Source organism: Palaemon carinicauda, chromosome 11 (assembly GCF_036898095.1).
Source record: "Palaemon carinicauda isolate YSFRI2023 chromosome 11, ASM3689809v2, whole genome shotgun sequence".
Classification (NCBI taxonomy): Eukaryota; Metazoa; Arthropoda; class Malacostraca; order Decapoda; family Palaemonidae; genus Palaemon; species Palaemon carinicauda.
The window spans coordinates 19,320,631-19,348,298 of NC_090735.1; the positions used below are offsets into that span (position 1 = coordinate 19,320,631).

Sequence of the window (27,668 nt, forward strand, 5' to 3'; positions counted from 1 at the left end):
AAAACGTTATTTAATGTATAGTATGGTGTTGGTTACACCCACAAATACACAGTAGCAAAGTCTAATATTAGCTTAGACTTTTAGTAATGTAAGTTGAAGTGGAATACAAACAAGACCAAGTCTTATCTCCGGTATGATGCAATCGCCAAAGGCGTTCTTTACAAACACGTTTGTGCACAATGTTATCTGTGGAAGGTTCATTATCTTTAACATCTGTGGGAACAATTTACTGCAGAGTATACATTAAGCATTTATCTAATTTATTTTCAATACAAAAAATACGGAAAATACTATTATAGTTTACCATGGAAAACCATTTACTTGATTATTTCGTTTTTGTTTACAATCATAAATTTGCAATTGCAAGTGGCAAACTTACAGTGTTATCTGTAGATGATGTTCGTCCGATCATCTTTGTAAGTGTTGAGGTTGCCTCAAGTGCCGGTCTAGTATGTGTGATAAAATTTGATTATAATTTTACCAATTTGATTGGTTACTGGTAGACTATACACTTATTTTAGATATGTTTAGCTGGGCTGAAGGGTAGCTGACCCACACCAGGGAAGAGTTTGGTCAGCCCATCACTTGAGATGAAGCCAGTGTTTGTCTGAACTAATAGTTTAAGTGATCCTACAGTAGATAAAACATTTTACCCAAGTCGTATGCCTATTATGAAGGTGCAATGCATTACCCAGCGATTTTGGAAAGGTTCTGTAATGGTATAGATAACAACCTAAATCCGACTTTGGAGCCTTTGTATATCAGTGGCCAGTTCCTTCCGTGTTCATAGATAATTGAAATCAACAAACCTAAACTTCCTCACCTAACCTAACCTAACATACAAACCATGTCCTTACCTACTTACCAAAGGGGGCGGGGGTAATGCCACCTGCCACATCTTCTACACTGCTGTATTCTTAGTCGTCCGTCACCATACATAATAGGTGGCCGCTGTCATACATACAACCCCAACTTTTGTTATTGTGTGGCCTAGAATTAGCTTAATTGCCTACTCAGTATTTCCAGGGCAAGGGATTTCCATTTACCCCGGCTAACATTTTCTGGCTTGGAAGCTCTCTAAAGTAAACATTCAAGCTACATCTTTTACATTGCCGTATTCTTGGTCGGCCGGTATCATACATAAAATTTGCCGCTATCATACATAACCCCCCCCCTGACTTTTGCTACAGTGTAGCCTAGAATTAGCTTAATTGCATACACAGCATTCCTAGTCAAAGGATTTCCATTTGTCCAGGCTAACATTTTCTAGCTTGGAAGCTTTCTAAAATAAACATTCAAGCTATGTAAACAAATATTCCTGACCCTAGGATATTGTGTGTAGGCTCCCGTTTGTAAGATCTGTAGCCGTTATATTCAACTGAAGCCCGTCTGATTCCCCGTTGCTTGCTTATTTATCCTGAACAGACCTATGACACCTTATTGCTCTCTTTAGTTTACCTATGCAACTGAACGGTACACAGGTAAAATTAAACCAATTAAGCGATGACTATATTCCTCTCATTAGTTCTGTATACCTATGTAACTGAATGGTGCACAGGTAAAACTAAACAAATTAAGCGAAGAAACCACATTCCTCTCATTAGTATACCTATGTAACTGACTGGTGCACAGGTAAAATTAATCCAATTAAGCAAAGATACCATATTATTCTCTTTAGTATACCCATGTAACTGAATGGTGCACTGATAAAGTTTAACCAATTAAGCTAGGACACCTTATTCATCTCCTTAGTATACCTATGTAACTGAACGATGCACAGGTAAAGTTAAACCAGTTAAGCTATGTAACTGAAAGGTGCACTACCTTTACTCCACGCTAAGTTTTCATAAGTTAGTATCATATTTATAGGTTTGTGACCAATATCTGTTTAACTGATTTCCATGTATTAACACTACAAATTATCCTTAACTCATGTCAGGGCACTGAATGGTCTTCCAGGCTGTAACAGTGTTCCTAATGGCCCAAATTCATAATTACAAGTAAACATCAAATCGATTTACCTAAATTACAATATCAAAATAGTGTAAAATTGCATTTATGACTACAGTACTTTGTCTTTAAGCTTTTTTGGTAAAATTATAGTTTAACACGCGACAACATTTCTAATAGAAAAAAAAACAAACTTTTCTTACTGTAAATAGTGTGCTTTCAACGAAACTAAACTTCATTTCTGCCGCAAATAAGCCATTCTTCCATTACACCCCCCCTTCCCAATAGACACAGTTGGGAACTGGAGGGTATGAGTGTGGGAAACCAGAAAAAAAGTTATTATTTACCACTGAAATAAAGGTGAAATTCATTGCAAATACACTATTAACTGAGGGAAAAACAGTTTGTTCTGTAAGGAAAGTTTTTATAATACCCTACCTTATTTCATTTAAATGGACTAACACTGCAACTACAATGGGGTCCTAAAAGTAATGACTTAGGATGTAAACAAACAAATGTGAAATAACAGGAGCATAGAATGCTAATATTTTGTGTAATTTTTCGTGGATTTATTAAGCGTCCCAGAGAATAATGGATAGAGAAGAAAAGGTTAGCTTTACTAATATTTATGGATTCTCCTGTAAATTTTTCCCACCTAAATCCCTGGGTGGCCCCCATTACTGTAGGATATATTAGGGTATCTTATTAACTATTTATTTGCGATTGAAATAAAGGTCATTTTCAAAGAAAACAGGAGATTTTGTATATAAAATAGCATTTCTTTATTAGTGAAGTTTCTCCCATGTCGTTTTACGATAATACCGCCTTCTCTTTACATAGACCACAAAAGTGTCTTCCCAGTAATTGCTGCACAGGGAAAAATTTGAACATTTCTTAAAACCGATGGTGGTAGGTTGACGAAGTCATCAGCCACCCATTGAGATACTGCTGCTAGAGAGCTATTGGGTCCTAAGTGCAAACAAAGACATTTGAGTTCTGTAGGTTTAGTAAATATGATTAGCGTTTTGGAGATACCATCAAGTGTTTATTTAGCATCTACAATAGAAGTTTTTGATGATGTAAACAATAAGGATACACTATTGTTCCTTCATGAATAACAACCATTGTTTCTTTACATAGGAGAAGATAGCAGCATAATCTGACACAGCTATTCAATCTTTGAACGAAGTGTCAACAACCGTACTGGTTGTTGCCAGTGGTATTTGGGAAGTACCGCCACCCCCACTCACTCACTACTACTCCACTTTGATTTCACCCTTGGTTGAGAGGAGACGTATCTCTTCCGTGCTTTAACTGGCATTGGCCGAAATTTAAACTTTTCTCATTCACTATTTCAGGTGTGAATTGGTGTGTATGAGTTTGAGGAATGCATGGCATGTGGGTTTGTCTGGGCATTGCGGTGTCCAAAATAGGGATGGATCCTCACCGACTTGGGCCCTCATGCAAAGGACACTCCTACACGGAGGCCTCTTCATGCGATGAGTGACAGGAGTGGCTATCTTCCCATTGGGAGAGGTATGGCGGGAGGACGAAAAAGAAATCTAAAAGGGATTCTTTGCCTTTGAGATCTTCCTCGAGGCTGAAGAAGTTCTGACTTCCCTCTCTCTCTCTCACTCCTCGTGCCCTCCCTTCCATCTCTTCTCGTTCAGCCTCCTACGGGGGACGATAGAGTAAGAGAGGTGGCCATTTAACCCTCTGATAATCCTTGGGTCAGGAAGCTCTTTCCAACTATGTGAAGCCTTCCCCCAGTGGGGAGACTGTATCTCAAGACGTTCTGTGGATTTTGTTGCCATTCCTGGGGCTTGTGGGTTCCCCTTCGAAGGAGAGGCTTTTGGAGGTGTTGCTTCGTTGAACATGGCAGGGGAGTGTTTTTGGTCCTGCTGGGGTTGGCTTTGGTACTTCCCCTTCCAGAGCCGACAAGAGGGAGTCCCTTCTGCTCGGTCTCATGGCCCCTGGACCTTCATCGTCTGCAGTAGATCCTCTCCTATCTGAATATCTGTAGGGTAGTGTTAGCTAGAATGCTGGGCTTACTTGGTGCAATGACAGACACCTCTGTCCTCACCCTTCTGACCTTGCTAACCTAAAGGGACTTTCAGCGTCCACCCTCGGAAATGCGAGAGGTCTTCTTCACCTGGGTGTCCATCTCCCTAAGTAATTCAGAAGCGCCAGCATGATTTGTCGCCAGTGCACTCGAGCTCTTTGGAGATCGCTGTTGATCCTGTTCGCAATCCTCCATCAACCTAGTGTGCGTCTTGCCTCACCACGAGTCTCCAGCATGCACCGTTTCCTGTGCTAGTGCACCAGGGGAGATCACCACTGAGCTCTCCTGGTTGGGTTGAGAGAGCAGCCTAACACCTGCTCACAGTCTCAACACAACCACCAGTGTTTCGGTGTCACTCACACACACTGTTGAGCCTCCTCTATCTCGCGAGATAGAGCACGGAACACAGGCTCGCTCTCCTCTTATAGATCCTGCACCTGTTGCAACATGCGATCCTGTTGCTGATTGCAATCTTGAAGTTGCGCTCCCCTGCGATTAGTTGAGCCTGTCTTGCCAATGGGGGTGGTTTGCATGAACCAGTTTCGTGCTCCATGAACACCAGTCCAGTCGTTTTGCGCCCCTGCCTACGAGCATTCCATCCGCAAGCCAACTGTTCCTGCGATATCTTGGAATGCCATCCTACTGTAGGAGATCCTGAAAGTGGCGGCGATCACCATGCCAACCCCTCGCGATCCATCTACAGTATTGGATTTGACCAGACCGATTGTGATGATGTCCTCCCACGATTCATCGCAGGCTCCTTCTGATCCAAGGCTATGTTGCGTTGCTACCAGTAACACCGCAGCTCTTAAGTATGCTCCTCTAATTCATGTTTCGAGGGTGCAGCAGCACCTAGAAACTCAGAGGTTCAAGCCTAATTCTGCCAAGCTAATTCTTTCTTTGAGAAATTGGGACATAGTCCCAATTAAATTGGATCGGAGGCTTTGTAGGCCTAAGAGGCAAATTAAACCTCCTCCAGGGAACATGTTCCATCCCAGGACCCATAGGAGATCGAGTTCTCTGAGGGAGATCTTGTTCGTCAACACATACTGTATAGGCTGTCTCCTACCAAGCCAGTACACAACTTTTCTTCCACAGCAGCCCTGCAACCGAAACAAGATCCAGTTCTTGGGCTAAGTTTCCAGCCAGTTGAAACGGGGACTTCCTTCTACCTAAAGATGAGTCTCCTGAATAAAGGATGAGGGTTTTTATTTGTGTAAGAACAAATCACAAATTTGTAATGTAATTTATATTTTTTCTAACTACATACTGAGTCCGTTCACTCAAACTTTCCCACAAGACTAACCCCCACAAAAGTCCATGCTGCTATCTAAGTGGTTTATCACTGAGCCAGCAGGGGGCTGGTTGCCTCCCTGCTACTGATACATAACTACGTGCCAGTTGTTTACACCTCGTTATAAATTTTCAACTGGTGTGTTCCAGCTTTGCTGTCATCTGTTCTCCTGAGTAATGGACTCAGGTTTGTATGGCTAGGAAAGATACAAATTAATGTATATTAAAAATTGGTGATTTTTCTAACCCTTTGAAAAACATAACATTTTTTCAAAATAAATAGGTTGGTGTTTTGTATTTTGCTTAATCTTGCAGTTCTAAAGATTTTTGTGAATAGTACTTATCAATACTACTAGTCCAACCCATGTGACATGTATGTAAATACTGTAACCTTAAAGCTGAAAGGTGTTGAAAATGCACTGCTCAGTAGTTATTGATAAACATAACAGAGTTTAAGTTAGATGATTGAGAGGGCTGGTAGATAAAGTGATTTGAAATGAACATATTTTGATCTATAATTTAAATCTGTTTAATTGTAATTACTGTATACAGTACTGTACTGTACTTAAATTCATGTCCTTTTTGGTTTAATTGTAACTACTGTATACAGTACTGTACTGTATTTACATTCATGTCCTTTTTGGTTTAATTGTAAGTACTGTATACAGTACTGTACTGTACTTGAATTCATGTCCTTTTTGGTTTAATGGTAACTACTGTATACAGTACTGTACTGTACTTACATTCGTGTCCTTTTTGGTTTAATTGTAAGTACTGTATACAGTACTGTACTGTATTTACATTCATGTCCTTTTTGGTTTAATGGTAACTACTGTATACAGTACTGTACTGTATTTACATTCATGTCCTTTTTGGTTTAATTGTAAGTACTGTATACAGTACTGTACTGTACTTGAATTCATGTCCTTTTTGGTTTAATGGTAACTACTGTATACAGTACTGTACTGTACTTACATTCGTGTCCTTTTTGGTTTAATTGTAAGTACTGTATACAGTACTGTACTGTATTTACATTCATGTCCTTTTTGGTTTAATGGTAACTACTGTATACAGTACTGTACTGTATTTACATTCGTGTCCTTTTTGGTTTAATTGTAAGTACTGTATACAGTACTGTACTGTATTTACATTCGTGTCCTTTTTGGTTTAATGGTAAGTACTGTATGCAACACTGTACTGTACTTAAATTCATGTCCTTTTTGGTTTAATGGTAACTACTGTATACAGTACTGTACTGTACTTACATTCGTGTCCTTTTTGGTTTAATTGTAAGTACTGTATGCAACACTGTACTGTACTTAAATTCATGTCCTTTTTGGTTTAATGGTAACTACTGTATACAGTACTGTACTGTACTTACATTCGTGTCCTTTTTGGTTTAATTGTAAGTACTGTATACAGTACTGTACTGTATTTACATTCATGTCCTTTTTGGTTTAATGGTAACTACTGTATACAGTACTGTACTGTATTTACATTCATGTCCTTTTTGGTTTAATTGTAAGTACTGTATACAGTACTGTACTGTACTTAAATTCATGTCCTTTTTGGTTTAATGGTAACTACTGTATACAGTACTGTACTGTACTTACATTCGTGTCCTTTTTGGTTTAATTGTAAGTACTGTATACAGTACTGTACTGTATTTACATTCATGTCCTTTTTGGTTTAATGGTAACTACTGTATACAGTACTGTATTGTATTTACATTCATGTCCTTTTTGGTTTAATTGTAAGTACTGTATACAGTACTGTACTGTACTTGAATTCATGTCCTTTTTGGTTTAATGGTAACTACTGTATACAGTACTGTACTGTACTTACATTCGTGTCCTTTTTGGTTTAATTGTAAGTACTGTATACAGTACTGTACTGTATTTACATTCGTGTCCTTTTTGGTTTAATGGTAACTACTGTATACAGTACTGTACTGTATTTACATTCGTGTCCTTTTTGGTTTAATGGTAACTACTGTATACAGTACTGTACTGTATTTACATTCGTGTCCTTTTTGGTTTAATTGTAAGTACTGTATACAGTACTGTACTGTATTTACATTCGTGTCCTTTTTGGTTTAATGGTAACTACTGTATACAGTACTGTACTGTATTTACATTCGTGTCCTTTTTGGTTTAATGGTAACTACTGTATACAGTACTGTACTGTTTTTACATTCGTGTCCTTTTTGGTTTAATGGTAACTACTGTATACAGTACTGTACTGTACTTACATTCGTGTCCTTTTTGGTTTAATGGTAACTACTGTATACAGTACTGTACTGTACTTACATTCGTGTCCTTTTTGGTTTAATTGTAAGTACTGTATACAGTACTGTACTGTACTTACATTCGTGTCCTTTTTGGTTTAATTGTAAGTACTGTATACAGTACTGTACTGTACTTACATTCGTGTCCTTTTTGGTTTAATTGAAAGTACTGTATACAGTACTGTACTGTACTTACATTCGTGTCCTTTTTGGTTTAATTGTAAGTACTGTATACAGTACTGTACTGTACTTACATTCGTGTCCTTTTTGGTTTAATTGAAAGTACTGTATACAGTACTGTACTGTACTTACATTCGTGTCCTTTTTGGTTTAATTGAAAGTACTGTATACAGTACTGTACTGTACTTACATTCGTGTCCTTTTTGGTTTAATTGTAAGTACTGTATACAGTACTGTACTGTACTTACATTCGTGTCCTTTTTGGTTTAATTGTAAGTACTGTATACAGTACTGTACTGTACTTACATTCATGTCCTTTTTGGTTTAATTGAAAGTACTGTATACAGTACTGTACTGTACTTGAATTCATGTCCTTTTTGGTTTAATGGTAACTACTGTATACAGTACTGTACTGTACTTACATTCGTGTCCTTTTTGGTTTAATTGAAAGTACTGTATACAGTACTGTACTGTATTTACATTCATGTCCTTTTTGGTTTAATGGTAACTACTGTATACAGTACTGTACTGTACTTACATTCGTGTCCTTTTTGGTTTAATTGTAAGTACTGTATACAGTACTGTACTGTACTTACATTCGTGTCCTTTTTGGTTTAATTGTAAGAACTGTATACAGTACTGTACTGTATTTACATTCATGTCCTTTTTGGTTTAATGGTAACTACTGTATACAGTACTGTACTGTATTTACATTCGTGTCCTTTTTGGTTTAATTGTAAGTACTGTATCCAGTACTGTACTGTATTTACATTCATGTCCTTTTTGGTTTAATGGTAACTACTGTATACAGTACTGTACTGTTTTTACATTCGTGTCCTTTTTGGTTTAATTGTAAGTACTGTATGCAGTACTGTACTGTATTTACATTCGTGTCCTTTTTGGTTTAATGGTAACTACTGTATACAGTACTGTACTGTACTTACATTCATGTCCTTTTTGGTTTAATGGTAAGTACTGTATACAGTACTGTACTGTATTTACATTCGTGTCCTTTTTGGTTTAATTGTAAGTACTGTATGCAGTACTGTAGTGTATTTACATTCGTGTCCTTTTTGGTTTAATGGTAAGTACTGTATACAGTACTGTACTGTACTTGAATTCGTGTCCTTTTTGGTTTAATGGTAAGTACTGTATACAGTACTGTACTGTACTTGAATTCGTGTCCTTTTTGGTTTACTGGTAACTACTGTATACAGTACTGTACTGTACTTACATTTGTGTCCTTTTTGGTTTAATGGTAACTACTGTATACAGTACTGTACTGTACTTACATTTGTGTCCTTTTTGGTTTAATGGTAACTACTGTATACAGTACTGTACTGTACTTACATTCGTGTCCTTTTTGGTTTACTGGTAACTACTGTATACAGTACTGTACTGTACTTACATTCATGTCCTTTTTGGTTTAATGGTAACTACTGTATACAGTACTGTACTGTACTTACATTCATATCCTTTTTGGTATAGTAGTATTGCTGTGTTTATTATTTAATCTTATACAGATATGCTATTTTTTCATTAGGTCTCCTTTCATGGTTTCAAGAAGACTGTGGAAATCTGGAAACTATTATTTGTATAGGAGAGTTATGTCTACTGTGGGACCAAAAGAAATCAAAATACCTATCCCTAATGGCCATATAGCAGGTGAGTTTTATTTTGTAATGCTGTATAGTACTCAGAAATCAATCATGATAAACATACACTTCATTCATTCCTGTGCAAAATACAAACCCTTGTCCTTTGTTTGGGGAGGCTGTTTCAGCGCGAGCTAGAATCGCTTGTTGAAATTGGACAATGAGCAGTTATCCAACTGTTGAGGGTACAGGGTGAGAAGGGGGAAGCAAATTGTCTGGAGCTAGCTACCCCACCCTCGTCCTTTGGTGGCAGACGAGGGTGCTCATGGGCAAGATGTTTTGGGTGATCTGGATCTTGGCCCAGAGCCCACAGAAGCTGACCACCTTGAGTCGGAGAGCTCCTGTGTGAATGTCTTTGGTCTCATTAGTGAGTGCAGTGGTCTTAGGAGAGGTGATTGTGATTACACCTTTGGGGAGGACTTGGTTATTGATCGGCATTTTGGGGCCTCTTAAGAATCGAAAGCCCTTGTTGGAGTTGCCTTGGTTGGATCTTATTGACATGGCTTTGAACTGGGTGATTAACCAGATCTTTGGATCTGAGAATTCACTTTGTTCCAATAGTTCAAACAAGATCCTGCTACCCCATCTTTAGCCAGTGGAGGTTATATACAGCAGAGAACGCTGCGTCTTCACCTCTGAAGATAGACCCGTCAGTTTGTGCTCTGACGGGATGGGGGCACTTTTGTTGGAGAGAGTGAAGGTGGAAGACACGTCCTTCTTAGCCTCTGAGTCAGTGGCCATGAAGGCTTTAACCATGGCCTCCCACCATATTGTTTTCTAGCTTGACCAGTGAACAGGAACAGTTACTGTACTGTACATACTTTGCAGAGCTGATGAGTTTGTCAACCCCAGCAGCTTTGGAGAAGTACATCAACCCTCTCTCAAGTACCTCCCCTTCCCCCTTTACGGCATGGTGTACCAGTTCAAGACTGTATTTCGGACTGTTTACCGTATGGCTCCTCGCCTCGGGTGTTCACCTTGGTAGACACTTGGGCACACTCGCAAGGGATATGTCTGCTGATGTATCTTGATGATTGTTTGATCCTGGCCTCCTGGGAGAGGCAATTGCTTTAGAATCAAAGTCAGATTCTGGCATTTTGCCATGATCTAATGATTGTGGTAAACTGGGAGAAATCAAGTGTCATACCCAAGCAGAGGTTGGAGTCCCTAGGCATACTGATTGACTTGGCAGCAGCAAGAGTCTATCTTACAGATGATGCATTAAAAGGCTGAGGGAGCTTGCACACCCTTTTCTTTTCAAAGCAGTAATTTCAGTTTGGCACTGGCAATGTCTTCTTGGTTATCTGTCCTCATAGGAGAATCTCGTGCCTGATGGGTGACTCCACCGCGAAGTTCTTGCTTCCATTACATATTCAACAACTGCTTTTCAAACAGAGAAAGAATTAACAGGTTTGTTAGCAATAGTTTTGTACATCTGCACACAATAACGGCTGAAGCAAAAGTGAGTCTTCTATGATTGCCCTGCACCCTTGCCTTTTGGATAACTGCTCATTATACAACTTCAACAACTGATTCTAGCACGCGCCGAAACAATCTCCCTAATTAAGGGATATATTAATTAATCCACTCTGAGGTTATTTAATTATTTGATTTTATACTTATCACTCATAGTCTACTGACAAATTTTGTATTCATTGATTATTCTCTGCCATTTAAAAAATAAAAATTATTCTGCAAAATTTTAGTCAGAAGAAATTTTCCAAATTTCCCAAATCTTTAGGTAAAGTGTGGAATGAAGGACAAAAGCCTGTAATTGGTCTTCATGGATGGATGGACAATGCAGGGACATGGGACAGTCTTGCCCCATTATTACCAAAATCTTTGTCATTAATCGCAATAGATTTTCCTGGTCATGGATTTAGTTCTAAAATTCCAAGGGAGGGATCAACTTTCTTAGACCTCATTTTATGTATTGAAAGAGTTGTACAGCATTTAGATATTAAAGAGGTAAGTTAGTAAGTCTTATGAACTGTATTTTGAAACATGAGTATATTAGGTGTAGTTTATACTGTACAGTACAGTGCTATTGACAAACTCAAATCAGTTTGAAAAATATTAGATTTAAAGATACAGTACTGTATTATGCTAATACAAGATTACAAACCATTATTTTATATTGTTTATTTGTTCCTACTCGAGTACAAACCTTTTTCCTTAAATATGGAGAATTGATTTAAGCACAGCTGGAAATCAGCAGTTAAAACCTTACAACGAGGTGTCGGTAATAGCCAGTAGTTAGTGGCTAGTGGCGGGGAAACCTTGCCTCTTCTGCTGATACACTGACCATTCATTTTGATTCTTGGCACGGACTAACACTGATGTGCTATCAGTGTTTGCTACCTTACCTATCTAAAAAAAATTTTCTTTTTCTAGGTCTGTATCTGTATGCCAAAGGCAGACATGCAAACTTGCCCAGTACGTTCCTTTTGTCCTTTGTACAGGGGGTGCGTTTGCTGCCTGGAATCCCCGTGTAAGGAGTGTAGGGGGTGGTTACCCTCTCAGTGGAAGGTGTATGGCAGGAGATGGAGCAAGGTGGCAAAGCAAAATTCTTCCCCCTCTAGCTCGTCCTCAAGGTCGAAGAAGTCGGTTAGGCCTATTCTTTCCACACCTGGTACCTTACCCTCTGGCCCTTCCCTATTAGCCTCTTTGGGAAGCAAGTCAGAAAAAAAGTGGTACCAATTTAATTGTTGGAGGAATTTCAAGGCCAGCAGACTTCTGTTTCCTCCAGCAGAATAGAAGAGCCTCTCCCTTGGAAAGAGTCATGTTTTGCAGGTGTTCCTGTAGATGATGCTGTGCTACACCTCTGGTTGTTCTTGGGATTGCAAGGAACCCCTTCCATAGAGCGCCTAGCTTTCATGCTTAATCCCTTGGCCAGGATTAAGCTTTCTCTAGGTCCTGTATCTGACCTTGAACCTACCTCCTAAGTCACCAGCTATTATTCCGCTCTTAGGGCAGGCCGTTCTTGAGCAACCTCCTTGATGGTTGCCCGGAGATCTCGGTAGTAATAGGAACGAGCTCTCCTTTTGTCAAGAGATTACGCTATTTGCTTCCTTGTGACGAGTGTGCTTGCCCTTGCATAACTGCGGAGTGATGTACGTCCTCTCTTCTCTTACACGCCCTCGCGGGCAACATCTTTGAGCAAGCAAAGGGGTTGGACTGTGACTGGTCTGTTTCAAGTGAAAGTGCTGCCTCACATATTCACATTTAGTAACTAATATTTCCCATTCAGACTTTGTCTGTGGAAAGCACACTCAAGCTTCGCATGCACTATGAAGCGCTTCGCTTTGCATCTAGTGGACTTAACACTAAAACTTAGATGAGAGCAAGCCCGCGCTCCAGTGGGTTTACCTTTATCACAAATCAGTGATAAAGCACTCAAATGCATTCAACACTAGTGAGCATGGACATGGTTTTTGTAAGCCTAAAGGTTTGGCAACAATTCATAAAACTATGGCGTGATCTCATTTCAATGCGCTCAACATTAGCACTCATGTTGGAACATCGCTTCACAATTACAAGGATTCGCACGTGCCTCTTCCTCTGGCACGCTCTCACCAAGGGGAAGGATACCCTTTTGTTTCCCGATCACCTGATCACGATTTCTGACAGATTTCTAGAATTCGCGAGACTTTTGATAAAGATAGGCACAATCATTGGAAGTGCTCGCCTAGACACATAGCTCGCCATAGCGTTCTTGATGCGCTAACACCCCTATTAATTCCTGATATGTATAGAACAAGTAACAAAAATGCGAGCAAGTGCATCAATCCTGTGTATCTTAGCACAGTCCATTGATTATGGCTGAGTGCAGAGAAACTAGTGCGAGTGGCTAAGCGCCTCACAAACTTTGCCCGATCTCCATGTAAGGAGTCAGATGTGTTATTCCTAGCCCAGAGACCTCAGCCTTTACCGAATCCTTGACGAAATCCGGATTTTCGTTCCTCTGAGCCTCAGGAGATTGCAAGTAACATCCTTGGCTGTAGATCCTTGCCTTCAAATGCATAGGCGATTGAGACCTCCAAGATATGTTTTTTATACGGAGAACTACAGGTGGTTTCTGATAGAATTTGTTCATAATCAGTACTTTGATAGCACTGAGCAATCTTTTGAACAATATTTGGGAGACTTCCCTGAGAACAAGAGTCTCCTGAAGGTGGTGTCTGCTCTGAAGCAACAAAAGATCCTTGATAACCCTTTTTGAAAGGATCCAGGAAAGGAGAGAGCAAGGACTTCAAAATGAAAGCCAAAAATTCAGCTGACTCTTCTAGATCTTTCTGAAAGAATGTTGCTGACAATCCTTCTTTCCCTCGTTCTCCCGGTGAGAGGCGGAGGAGCCCCTCAGCAAAGGGAAAAGTTTTGACTGCAAAAATCTTTTTTCCCCAAATTGGGAAATTTCAGAGGAGGCCCTCAGGAAAGGGCAAAGTTTTGACTGCAAAATCTTTTTCTTCCTCAAATTTGGATATTACTTACAAGTTTTTAAATCTCGACCCTCCTTGGCACTGGCTGAGTATGACACATGAGAAGAGAGACGAGAAGCAATATCTTTCCTCTCCAAAGAGGTGCAGCTTCTCCCGATTGTGAGGACTCCCCTGACTAGAACGGTAAATGGCTTTGGCGACTTACAGATGTCAGCTCGTAAGGATTCCATGAAGGCAGGTCAATCTTCCAAGATCCTACCAACAGTATTTCCAAAGCAGAGATGATACGTGACACAGGATGCCCATCCCTCTCCGCTGCCTCGGGATCCAGCGGTTTCTACCCTGGCCCATCCAGTTCGGACGAGAAACTGGCCCCCCAGCATATCATTTTTACAGCTTCAGGAGACTGTAACATGCAAACCGTAGTAATGGTTACGCTGCAGGCAACCTCCTAGTTAAATCACTGGTTAAGCACCTGGCCTCAAATTCAGACACCTCCAATGCAGAAAAGAGGAGGCAGTTTAGAGACCTCACTCTATTGAGCGCTAAAGCTATAGAGCTTTTGGTTCACCAGACAGCTAACCAGTGGGCCAATTGGATTCTGAAGAAGCAAGATGTGATCTCCTCTTAAGTTTGTGTAGAAGATAAATCTAAAGGAGGTTTTTAACTTTGGGAAGTCCTTGCTGTTCCCTCTAAACCATGTAGAACTAACACCGGACAAATGGAGGAAATCCAACCAGGATTCTCTCATCCATCGAGCGGTTTATTTTAATTGGCCATAGCCTTCCTCTTTCGATGTCTGTAATAGACCAACTCCTCCATCTAGGCAAGCTCCCAGATCAGCCCATAGACAGTAGTTGCATAGACATGATCCCAGAATCTTTACACAAGCCCTTTGATTCTGGTCAGCCGTTTTGTTAGTGGAGAGGTCAAAACCAGAATCACAGGGGAAAAGGCAGACAAGGCTCTTGATCACACGTAACCACCTCCAGTAGTGGGATACCTGTTAAAGACATGGATGAAGTGGCAGTTTCACATTGCAGAGCAGTGGAAGTGCTTCTGTTCAGATACTACTTTCTGTTCAACAGCTCTCCCCCTCCCCTCATTCTAGCTTCAATGATCTGGTCTTACTATCGACCAGGAGGAGAGAAAGACCTTGCCCTTTAATCGTAGGTGCAGACATATGCTGCAAAAGGGTGCTCTGGAGGAGGTCAGAGACTATTCTCTGGGGTTCATCAGCTGTCTGTTTCTAGTTGAGAAACCCTCAGGAGATTTGTGGTCAGTAATAAATCTTGCAGCCCTTGAAGGAATTAACAATCAGACTCCATTCAGGATGGAAATGCCTAGCCCAATCATATGTGCCAAGGAAGAACAATTTCATGATTTCTCTCGACCTCAGAGATGATCAATTTCAGATCCCCTTGAATCGTTCAAGAAATTATCTACTCTTTGTCCTAGGGAGCAAAGTACAGTATGTATTTCAATTCAAAGTGCTTTGCTTTGGGTTGTCCACAGTCCCCCAGGTATTCACTCAGGTATTCATGTTGATGTTAGCTTGGGCCCAAGCCAACCGGATTCATTTGATCAGGGTACTTAGACGACTGGCTAATACTGGGGAACTCAAGAGTCCAAACTTTGTCATCATCAGAACAGGTTCCTCACATTTTGTCACTATCTGGAGATTGTGACAAATTGGGTTAATTCCAGCCTTTTGGCCAACCAGAGAATGATGTACCTTGGCAAGGACATAGACACAGTAACAGGGAAAGTTTATCTGTCCTAACACTGGGTAACTCGGCTCAAAAGTAGCAGCTCACCCCTTCCTCAGTTGGGCACAGTAGCCAACAAAACAATGACTACAGCTACAAGGGCACCTGACGTTGCTATAAAAGCTTGTAACTCATGGTTGCCTCCATCTGCAATCATTGCAGTGGTGTCTAAAAAGATTGGTTGCAAGCCGCAGATTCTGCCAAATCTCTGCCATCAGTTGACCAAGACAACAGTTCTAATTTTCTATTGGTGGCTAGATGAGTAGAATCTGTTTTGGAGGTCTCCCTTGAGAGTGTCCCCCCTTGGATTTCCTTTTGTTTTTGGATGCATCAAAGAGATGGTGGGGTCTCCATCTCAAGGACATCTTCAAGTCGGTACAGTGGTTGCTAGACGACAAGTGTCTCCACATCAACATGCCAGAGTTGAAGGCAGTTTATCTAACCCTTCAGTACTTCCAGCCGTTGCTGACTGCCCACTCGATTGCACTGATAAATGACAAAGCAAATATGGTGGCATGTCAACAAAGAAAGCGGCACAGTATCACATGTTCTCAGCCAGCTAGCTGTATTGATACTGATTGGGCAGTCCTCAATGCAGTGATCCTCTCAGGCCTGTTCATACCTAGCAAAAAGAACTTCATAGCACACAAGTGGAGTCACTGGGTCAGATAGTAGGTTCAAAATTGTCTTTATATCTGTTGGTGGCAATGAGGCTCATGACTTTGTGGGGTTCCCTGATTATAGACATGTTCACCACAAGCATCAATTAGAAATTACCAAAATGGTCTCTGTATCTCCAAGAAGAAACGAGGATCATGACTGGGGTTCTCAGACAACAGACATGTTCACCTCAATCCTCGACAAGAAATTACCAAAATGGTCTTTGTATCTCTAAGTAGCAACGAGGCTCATGATTATGGGGTTTTCTGACAATAGACATGTTCACTACAAGCCTCAACAATAAATTATCAACATGGTCTTTTTATCTCTTTAAGTAGCAACGAGGCTCATGACGGTGGGGGTTCTCTGATATATTCATCACAAGCCTCAACAAGAAATTACCAAAATGGTCTTTGTATTTCTAAATAGCAATAAGGCTCATGACTTTGGGGTTCTCTGCCAATAGACATGTTCACCATAAGCCTCAATAAGAAATTACCAACATGGTAATTTTATATGTAAGTAGCAACGAGGCTCATGACTGTGGGGTTCTCTGACAATAGACATGTTCATTAGAAGCCTCAACAAAAAATTATCCAAATTTTTTTTTTTTTTTAACTCTAAATAGCAACGAGGCTCATGACTGGATTTCTCTGACAATAGACATGTTTGCCACAAGCTTCAACAAGAAATTACCAAAATGATCTTTTTATCTATAAATAACAACGAGTCACATGACTGGGAGTTTCTCCGACAATATGACAAATTCGTAAATAATTTGTAGTTTTCCTAACTATACAAACTTTAGCTATTTAATAGGGGTATTATTTTTGGTGTAGCTGAAATGACGAGCCATTAAAATTTAGTGAGGATTAATGTTATGGTCTCATAATCGTTACAGGTTCTTGCAGGCAGTGTTGGCTACTTCTTGTCACAAGCAGGGAGGGCTGGCTGCTTCAATTTGTCTCTTCTTCTTGGCCATAGCAGGATCTTTAGGAGATAGGCTTTTGTTGTCTGAAGGGAAGGTTAGAATGTGGCTCTATCAGACTTCTGGTCTTCTCTGTTTCTTATCTTGCTAGGACTTTGATCTTATCTTCTTTGGACATAGTTCCTCTCTTGTCTTATGTCCTGTCCTATCTCTCTTGGACAATCTCTTCTTGAAGTTATATACCCATATATGGGCAGAGTTAATTACATTGGGCAGTGATCATTTCTATCGAAGGCATTCTTTTTAACAATTCTGCATCTCTATTGGCTTCCTCTAAAACGCCCACTTTGATCACGCCATGGAAGCTTCTAGAAGAAATTTCTGATACAATCTGGACCACGTGTTAAGTCGTAACAAAAAGGCAGCACGTGTCCTTCCATGATGACGTATATCCTAAACAAGAATTTCCCTCAGGCTCGGTTTCTCAAAATATGCTGGCTCCACTAATTAAGACAATGACATCTTAGTCAAAGCAGGACAGTTCCCTTATCACGGCAGGCTCTCGACGAGGCTTAGTTTACTTCCAAAATGCTGATGAAAATGAAGAGATGATAGGATTGCCCAAACAAGGTCACAGTCAAATCTCGTCTCGCCGCTCACACTGGGAAAAGATATTTTTGTCTTTTATACATCTCCTTTAAAAGTATTATATCTACCCATGACAGTTAACTACCCATACCGCTAGTTAGTGGGGTAGGGGAGGGTAGCTTGCTACTGCTCCCCTTACACACACCTGTGATTGAGCTCACTTTGCTTGGAGGTAGGACTTCAAGGGGGATAGGGCTGGTGCGTAAGTTTGTTTAAATAGCTAAGGTTTATATAGTTAGGAAAAATACAAATTATCTACGGATTTGTCATTTGTTCCGTAACTGGAATACAAACCACGCTATTTAATAGGAGTGACTCATCCATTAGGTAGGGTGGACGTCCCAGCCAATCTGGCTTTTGGCTTTACCCGCGGGCTCCCTATCTGAGTATGTCAGTACTTAAAAATAAGGAGTCCCTGCTCCTCACTAAGACCTTGCTACGCAAGGTCTGCGGCCTACACAACCTGTGTGTTGAGGTATATAGAAGTGCGACTGTCCAGGTAAAGTTATTCCAAGTTCTTTAGAAGGAAAAACTGTGTAACTAGGACTTTCCCAATGCCACCTTGCCAGGGTATGGGGACGCAACAGTATTAGTCTTAATACTAGGTACACAAGGGAGCATGGTTTACCTGCAGTGGTTTGAGGTCAGCTGTGCAGAGAACCCAGGATGCTGCTTTACCCAAGAGAAGGGTGGATGAAGAAAAGAATAAGAGCCAGTAAAACCTTTTCATTCACGCAGACTAAATCTGGGTAACAATGCCCTCAACCTACTGCTACTTGTCTAATAAGGAGCTTTTGGTTTTAAACCAGCTGTTGTGCAGCCACTACAGGACCGATAGAGAACGTATCGAGTCTCCTGTGGGTCACATCTTCCAGGTAGTGGGATTTGAATGTGGTCTGGTGATTCCACACCCCAGCTTGAAGAACCTGCGTCACTGAGAAGTTTCTCTTGAATGCCAGGGACGTAGCTACGCCCCTGACATCATGAGGTCTGGGGCGACGTGAAGGAGGAGGGTCTGGATTCAATGCATGGTCTATGACCTTGCGAATCCATGCTGAGATGGTGTTCTTGGTGACCCTCCTCTTGGTTCTTCCTATGCTGACGAATAGTGCAGGCACATGGGGACGGGCTGTGGCTGTTCTTTTAAAATACAGCCTCAAACTCCTCACTGGGCATAGTAAGAGATGGTCTGGGTCATCTGTTACAGTACGGAGACTAGAAATCCGGAAGGAATCGAATCGTGGATCCGCTACTCCCGGGTTCTGAGTCTTAGCAATAAACTCAGGGGCAAAGCTGAACGTTACCTCTCCCCATCCCCTTGAATGGGCGATGTCGTATGAGAGACCATGAAGTTCACAGACTCGTTTGGCCGAAGCCAAAGCTAGCAGGAACACTGACTTCCAAGTCAAGTGGCGATTGGTTGCCTTGCGTAATGGTTCATAGTGAGGTCTCTTAAGAGACCTGAGAACTCGATCCGCGTTCCATGGGGGAGGTCTCACTCTGACTGAATACAGGTAAGTTCATAGCTCCCTATGAGTAAGGAAAGTTCTAGCGATGAAGAAATATCCATTCCTTTCAGTCTAAAGGTGAGGCTTAAGGCTGAGCGATAGGCTTTTACTGCCGAGACTGACAGGCGCATTTCTTCACGCAAATAAACGAGGAACTCCGCTATTGCTGGAATAGTGGCATCGAGAGGAGAGATACCCCTTCCACGACACCAACCACAGAAGACTTTCCACTTTGCCTGTTAAACTGCTGCTGATGACTTATGCAGGTATCCAGACATCCTAGTCGCAACTTGTTGCGAAAATCCTCTCTGAGAGGAATATGTTGGCATGTGGTTGTTTGAGTAGATTGTATCTTGGAGGAAGTTCTCTAGGGGCTCCATTAGGAGCTGCAGAAGGTCCGGAAACCATTCTGCGTAATGCCATAGCGGAGCTATGAGGGTCATTGAAAGATTGACCGATGTTCTGGCCTTGTTGAGTACCCTCCTCATCAGAGAACGGGGGAAAGGCGTAAACATCGATGTTGTCCCACCGTTGTTGGAATGCATCTTACCAGAGAGCCTTGGGTCTGGGACTGGGGAACAATACAGCGGGAGCCTGAAGTTCAGAGCCGTTGCGAAGAGGTCCACAGTTGGAGAACCCCACAAAGTCAGGACTTTGTTGGCTACTAGATGATCCAAAGACCACTCGGTACTCACTATCTGAGATGCTCTGCTCAGGTTGTCGGCGAGCACATTCCTTTTGCCCGGAATGAAGCGTGCCGATAGTGGTATCGAGTGGATTTCGGCCCATCTCAGCATCTCTACTGCTAGATGGGATAGATGCTGCGAAAAAGTACTTCCTTGCTTGTTGATGTAAGCCACTACTGTGGTGTTGTCGCTCATCACCACCACTGAGTGCCCTGCCAGGAAATGTTGGAACTGTTGAAGGGCTAGAAAGATGGCCTTCATCTCTAGGAGATTTATGTGGAGGTACTCTTCTGACTGTGACCAGAGGCCTGAGGTCGTGTGGTGCAGCACGTGGGCCCCCACCCTTTTTTGGAAGCGTCTGAGAACAGCATCAAATCCGGGGGGAGGACGAGAAGATCCACTCCCTTTCGTAGGGTCTCGTCTGCCACCCACCACTGAAGGTCCGTTATTTCCGCTGATCCCATGGGGATCCGGATGTCTGGGGAATCTCGAGTCTGATTCAACCGGGACTTGAGTTGCCACTAGAGGGATCTCATCCTGAGGCGACCATTGGGAACTGGACGGGCCAGCGATGAAAGGTGACCGAGGAGACGTAACCACGTTTGGGCTGGAAGTTCTTCTCGTCTTAGAAAAGGTCTTGCGACCTTCCTCAGCCTTGTTATCCTGTCGTCTGATGGGAAAGCTTTGTGGAGATTGGTGTCTATAATCATGCCCAGGTATACCAGTTTCTGTGTAGGAAGCAGGGATGACTTCTCAAGATTTACTGTACCATGATCCCCAGATCTTGGCAAAGTTTCAGAAGTTTGTCTCGGTGTTGAAGAAGGGTTGACACCGAGTCTGCTAGGATTAGCCAGTCGTCCAGGTAACGTAGGAGACGGATGCCAATCCCGTGTGCCCAAGATGACACTAGGGCAAACACTCTGGTGAAAACTTAAGGTTCTGTGGAAAGACCGAAGCACAGCACCTTGAACTGGTGTTTTCTGTTGTCTAGGCTGAATCTTAAGTACTTACTTGAAGACGGATGGACTGGGATCTGGAAGTACGCGTCCTTTAGGTCCAGTGTACACATGAAGTCCTGATGTCTTACCGCTAGTCTGATCGTGTCTGCCGTCTCCATGCTGAACGAAGTTTGTTTGACAAACTTGTTCAGGGCTGAGAGGTCGATGACTGGTCTCCAGCCTCCAGACGCCTTTCTTACAAGAAAGAGTCGACTGAAGAAGCCTGGGGACTCGTCGAGGACCTCTTGGAGAGCGCCCTTCTTCAACAGGGTCTGGACTTCTACCGGAAGGGCCTGCCCCCTTGCCGATCCCATGGCAAGGGAGTCTATTGACACTGGATTCCTGGTCAGGAGAGGGAGAGATGTTATGAATGGGACACGATATCCTAGACGAATCACAAAGATTGTCCAGGAATCGGCCCAGAGTTGCTTCCACTTGTCTGAGCAACTTTGTAGGCATCCCCCCACTGGTGGAAATGTAGGGGGAGTGCCTATCCTAGCGTTTGCGGCCTCGGCCGCTCCCTCTAGGATTCTTTCCTCCCCTGGAGGACTTTTAGTTTATTAGACACTGTTGTCTTCGCTGCTGGTTTCATCGTCACGGTCTTGGTTGGACGGGACTGCTGAGGTGCGGGAGGTTTATAGGGCTTGGATGTCAAAGCCCTATGGAGGAAGGAGTTTCAATGAGACTCTCAGCAGCAAGTTCCATGTCCTTGGGCTCAAAGAGGTGGGCCCCTCTAGGGAGGAATATCTAAGCCTATTTATCTCGACACTGGGGACCTGTTGGTGGAACCTCTCAGACACTGCATCTCGACGTTTCAAGATGGTGTTCGCCCACAAGTACGAAACTTGGTGGGCAAGAAACTCGATCGTGTGAGTGCCTGAGGGGAGAAAGGTCTCCATTGCCTTCCTGGTACGCTCCTTGGAGAAATCCTCGGATCGCACCAGGATTCCCAAGGTCCCTAACCAGATGTCCAGCCATGAAGTAGCTTGCATCACATACTTAGTGACCTTTTCCTGGTGAAGGACTTCGGCCACTGAGAACGGGACCTGCCAGCTGAGAGGGACTTCCCTGGTTAGCTCTTCCAGAGAGTGGTGAAGTGGAAGAGCTGAACTGGGCTCCTCCAGGATCTCAAAGTACCTCCTCTGATGTACACGAGGAGGTGGGAGTAGCTTCTTCGTAGAGCCGGCAAACTCGTAGAGCTGTTGGGCGATCTTGTCCCTGGTACTCTTCAACCCCTGAGACCAGGGCAGGGCTGCACTGCTCTTTGAGGGTTTCTGAGTGCTAAAGACGCGGTCTAAGACCGTGTACTTGCCCTCTCGAGGCGGTATCTCTGGGTCGGAAAATCCATTAAGAACCCTTATTAGAGTCAGAACCTGCCAGAATGCTTGTTCTAACTCTTGTTGCTCTCCTCCTGATGTTAGAGTTGCAGCGAAGTCTCCCTCTGTCCCCCAAGAGCTCTTCATGGGGGTGAGTCGCAGACATTCCTCGAGTGGCTGTCTGTCTTCTTTCTAGTAGTCCTGGTGGAGGACTTTGGCAGAGTCTTGGAGTCTTTGGATTCCTTCCGAGGAAGGAGGTAAGACTCTAACATCGAAGGCCTGAGTGTTGTGTCCCTCCTGATCTCTGACTGAGGGGAAGTCTCTGCGTAAAGGGAGGTTTCCTCCAATGATGGGATGGAGGAGTGCCTCTCCTCACGCTATTCCCTTGGTGAAGGATGGTCTTCATCAGACAGGAAGGGAGAGTATCCCTGGGATTAGCCTTGATGGTCTGCACGGAGTCGGCTTCACCCTCGGGGAACTGACTGCATCGGAAACTCCTCTTTTCCTCTTCAAAGGGGGTAGAGGAAGCCATGGTTCCGTGTCATGAGTCCAGAGCTATAGGCTGCTCTGACGAGCGGCAGGACAGGACAGGCTAGGCTTGAATGCCTGTGTCACAGCTCTGACTAGGGCACTGAACCAAGGCTGCTGACTGACTGATGCGCTGTCAGACAGATCTGAAGGGAAAGGGACCAAAGGTTCCCTATGAGGAGTAGGAGTCACCGTAATAGGTGGGTTCGCCTTAGAAGGCAGTTTAGGGATCCTGAACCCCTCTGATGGTGCCAGTTTCCCTTCTTCCGCAGGGTATGCTGGAATGTGTGTGCGGGGAGGGGAATGAGGCGATGGTGACCTTGCTGCGTGTAGTTCCTGCGCCTGTTGGCGCGTGCGCAGGCGCACAGGAGAATAGTGGCGCATGTAGGCAGGTGAAAATTGGCGCGCAGGCGAGTGGTGGCGCTTGCGTATGTCTTGGTGCGTGCGCGGGAGAGACCTGGCGCGTAGGAGAGCGTGTATGTCTAGGGGAGTACTGGCGCGTAGGAGAGCGTGTATGTCTATGGGAGCGCTGGCGCGCAGGTGAGTGCTGGATTGCGCGTGTTGGATGCACGCGCGTAGGCGTGTGATGGCGCGTGCACGCAGGAGAGTGATACCGCGTCGGTGAGTGTTGGCGCGCATGAGAATATTGGTGCGCAGGTGAGTACTGGCGCGCTCCCGTGCTTGTGCACAGGAGAGTTCTGGTGTGCAGGTGAGTGTTGGCGCACAGGAGAGCGCTGGCATATAGGAGATTTTGGGCGAGTAGGCGCAGGGTCCGCAGAAGATTGCAGAGGCGCAGGAGAGCGCAAGCGTGTTGTAATGCGCTGGCGCGGGCGACCCTGGGCGTGTGAGTGCAGGGTGCGCAGGTGCATGATGTTGCTGCCGTCTATGAGTGGGAGCCAAAGTCCTGTAGAGTGCTGACGCGCAATTTGACGTACTGCTGGTGAGTGCTGATGTCCCGTAGGTTGGCGAGCTGCAGGGCGATGGCACACAGCTGCGCACTTTGGTATACTGTAGCCTCAAGAGGCTTTACCGGTGATAGGAACGGTGATGGAAGGTTGGCAGGTCTGAAGGGTGGATGGTCAGGAACTGGGATGTGCCCTTTATAAGGGCGAGCATCCACCGATGGGGATCGTGAACGATCCGCATAGAGGTCCAGGACCAAAGTCACAGGACTAGTAGCAGGAGCAGTGACGGTCGATGGTTGAGGGTCCGATGACTGCAGCGGAGGCTCCTCTGCAGGGGACAGCTGCGACGACGAAGCAGACGAACGAAAAAGGCGCCTCTTCACCGATGGTGAAGGAAGACCTCTAAGGCGAAGTGGAGGGCGAGCTTTCCGATGAAGGCGCCCTCTGGGGGCCGTTGGATCAGCAAGCTGACCGTGCGCCGCAGCAGTCCTCCGAAGAGGAGTCTCTATGAGTGAACTCCTCTGAAGGGGAGAAACACTCGCAGGAGAGACAGGCGCTGGACTTAGTTTCCCCCTCGAAGGATGTTCAGGAATGGGGGAAACTAAGACGGCAGCAACCGCTGGAGAGTCTGGAGGGGTAGAGGAGTCGGATGACATTAAGTGTGACATCTCTGACACTACAACGTCGACAAGGGCCAGAGGATCTACCTCTGATGGCGACGATGAATGCAGAACAGAAGCACCTATTCAGATGAAATGTAGCAAAGCTTTCTTGGAGGGCGGACCCGTGAGCCCCAAGGAAGACCAAATCTGCAACATAGGGGTTAATGACAAGGCCTCACCCGAGGGGAGAGGTGGGGCCGGTTCGCTAGGTGAAGCAACACCATCTCTCGAGGACCGGGTTTGGCCGACATTAACTTGGTCTACGCTACTACTCGACGGTCTCTCGTAAGAGACCGAACGAGTAAGAGCTTCGGAGGAGGGTCGGGAAACGGAAGAAGAGGCCTTGGGTTTTTCTCCTTTCGAAGGAACCTTCGAAGGAGAAATATCCTGCTTGGGCTTCTTCTGCCGTCGCCCAAACCTCTCCCACTGGTAGGAAGACCACTCTTTACACTCATTACACTTATTTACACTATCATACCGTTGACCTCTGCATATAGTACAAAGGATGTGAGGATCTGTCTCCACCGCCGACATAAACGTTCCACAAGGGCGGCTGGAGAGTCCAGGGCAGGTGCGCAAGGTTGCTGAAGTCAACTTCACAAACACACACTAGAGAAAAGAAAAAGCAAAAAGTCATTAATAGCTGCCAATATACGGCGAGGATGAAGAGCGGCAATGTCCATTCACCATCAGAGCCGAAAGCAAAGGTTGTTAAACAAGGTTTTATCATCCCAGATTCTGAAGTTGTCTTTAGAAGCCCCAAAAATGGTTTCTACTAATAGAGACCCCAAGAGAACTTCCGCCATGGCACAACCTACTCTGTCAACCCCACTTGCAGGGGTTTCACCACTTGCTGAAGTTCCTTTCACTTTACCGTTATTGGTTATCCAGCATCTCTTCCGAAAGAGGGGCTTTTTTCACGAGACAGCGCGTCATGTCCCGATACCTCAAGAAATCAAGGCAAAGCGTGTGGTGCTGTGGAAGGAATACTTCTCCTCTCAGAGCCTCTATTCAGTTTCTACAGATACTCATTTACTGTACTTATGACCTATGCAACTTATGACTGAGACTTACGACCTATGCAACTTATGACTGAGACTTACGACTCATGCAACTTACGACTGATTGACTTTAGGACCGTGACCACAACTGCTATGTACAGTACAGTATGGTGATGTATGTTAAAAAGTAAAATTTATCATTAGAAATGGGTAAATAGAATTTCTCTTATGAGGTGAGCATCTGACTTGTTAGTTTTTCTTCTCACTCTTATACTCATGAATTGGATGTTTTCTTGGTTAAAGACGATAGGCCTTTATTGTATATGAGTCCGTTTTAATATGGATCTTTAATTAGTCCTTGGAAACCGCATAGCACATTAATCACAGAAAAGGAGTTTTGATGAAGGAAACATCTATTTTTGGGGAGATTTGTATAGTCTGCAAGACCCTTCCTCCTCCCTAGTCGTGTGTATGAAACGAGGACATACTCCAAAATGGGAGATGGTGGCTGGGGGCATACAAAGTGCCAAGGTATTATATCGGTTCTTGGTGATGATGTGTTATCAGCTGGCAGACATATTTCAGTATTGAAAGTTCTGTGATGGGTTCAATGAGCCTGAACCTAAGTGTCTCCTTATACACACTGAGTTTATACTTTGCTCATTAATAGACTGGCCCTAGAGGAGACAATATTTCTTTGGTATTTTATGTTTTATTGGATTCTCTGTCTTACCCTTTTACAGTTAAGTCCTTAAAGATCACACAGAACCTACCGACAGATAGATTTTTCCTTTGACAAAACCCCTGTAGCTGTCATTGTCTTTATTGTTTACTTTACTCATAATATATAGATTATGTTGTTTTGTGGTTTGATACAAATTATGCTTTTCATATGCTAGCTGTTGTATGTTTTACAAAAAATTTATTATATATATATATATATATATATATATATATATATATATATATATATATATATATATATATATATATATATATATAAAATTTTTTGAGAATACAATATAATGCATACTGTATTTATTTCAGGTAACACTTCTTGGCCATAGTATGGGAGGTGGAGCTGCATTTCTATATGCTGCCACATTTCCAAAGAAAGTAAAGAAAATTGTTGTTCTCGACTTGATAAAACCAATCACTGTGGAGCCAGAAAATCAGCCACAAAAAACTGCACAGTGTATTGAAGAACTGATCCTTTTAGAGGCAAAAAGCAGGGAGCTTCCTCGTTACGATCAAGCAACAATTGTAGACAAAATGATGAAAGGGTATAATATGAGTATAACTGAAAAATCAACCAAAATTTTGTTACGAAGAGGGTCAATAGACTACGGAAATGGCGAGTACTCTTTTAATTATGACCCGAAAGTCAAAGTAAGCAATATATTATCTCTGACATTTGACCAAATGAAAGAATTTGCAAAGCAATTGGAATGTGAATTTTTGTTAATAAAGGCCTCGAAAGGCCCATTTTATGAAGATAAAGCTATCTATGATGAAATTATTAGTATTTACCAGAAAAGTGCAAAAGTTTTCAAATATGTAACTGTGGAAGGCACCCACCATGTTCACTTGAATGATCCGGAAGTTGTTCAATCATTGATTAGTGAGTTTTTACTTGATGATATGCTAGACCTTTGAGGGTGCAAAGTAATTTTATTTCTACTATTGAATGTTTTTTAGATGCTAAATATTGCTTAGTCAGTGTTTAGTATACATTTAATGATATGATGGTCCTTTAAACTGTATTTATTGAGATTAAAAAAATTAGATTCACTGTAAAACCAGGTGTTCAGTTTGTGATTAGCAAAGCATGTATATAATAGTATCATGGACATCATAACACTATAACCATTCTAATTTTACCACTATCCTGAATTTTAGATTCACAGCAAACACAAAATTTGTTGTCAGTGATTGATGATTTTTAGACTACTGAAAGTTTATTGTTTGTAAATTTTTTATTGTTTGTAAATTTTTTAAAGTTTATATCTTATATAGATTTGTCTTTCTTTCTCCTCTTCACATGACTGGTCTCTCCTATATTGAATATTCAATTTTCCCTAAAGTTTGTAATTTTAGTGAGAATCTGCCACTGAAAAAGTTAGTGCGTGAAAACTAAAATGGAATTGAAGGAACTCATTCAACTACAGTACACATGATGCTGTAATAATTGGA

General features: G+C 42.8%; 1 protein-coding gene across 2 annotated transcripts; it reads left to right on the plus strand.

Moving 5' to 3' along the window:
* Positions 1-27,668, plus strand: LOC137649641 (probable serine hydrolase). 2 transcript variants are annotated; one of them, XM_068382619.1, is made up of 4 exons: positions 1-88; positions 9,316-9,437; positions 11,169-11,395; positions 26,523-27,668. In XM_068382619.1, coding segments are annotated over exons 1-4 (960 nt in total). In that variant the 5' UTR covers positions 1-86; the 3' UTR covers positions 27,132-27,668. The 2 variants fall into 2 exon arrangements, with proteins under 2 accessions (XP_068238720.1, XP_068238719.1); XM_068382618.1 differs by lacking the exon at positions 1-88 and adding an exon at positions 207-416 and having other exon boundaries at positions 26,523-27,665.

What these genes read in the sequence shown, in the direction of transcription:
- LOC137649641 (XM_068382618.1), top strand. Translation starts at nt 394, where the DNA reads ATGATGTTCGTCCGATCATCTTT. An exon ending in ATGTTCGTCCGATCATCTTT is followed by an intron (nt 417 to 9,315) that starts GTAAGTGTTGAG and finishes TTTTTTCATTAG; the next exon opens with GTCTCCTTTCATGGTTTCAA. An exon ending in AGCATTTAGATATTAAAGAG is followed by an intron (nt 11,396 to 26,522) that starts GTAAGTTAGTAA and finishes TATTTATTTCAG; the next exon opens with GTAACACTTCTTGGCCATAG.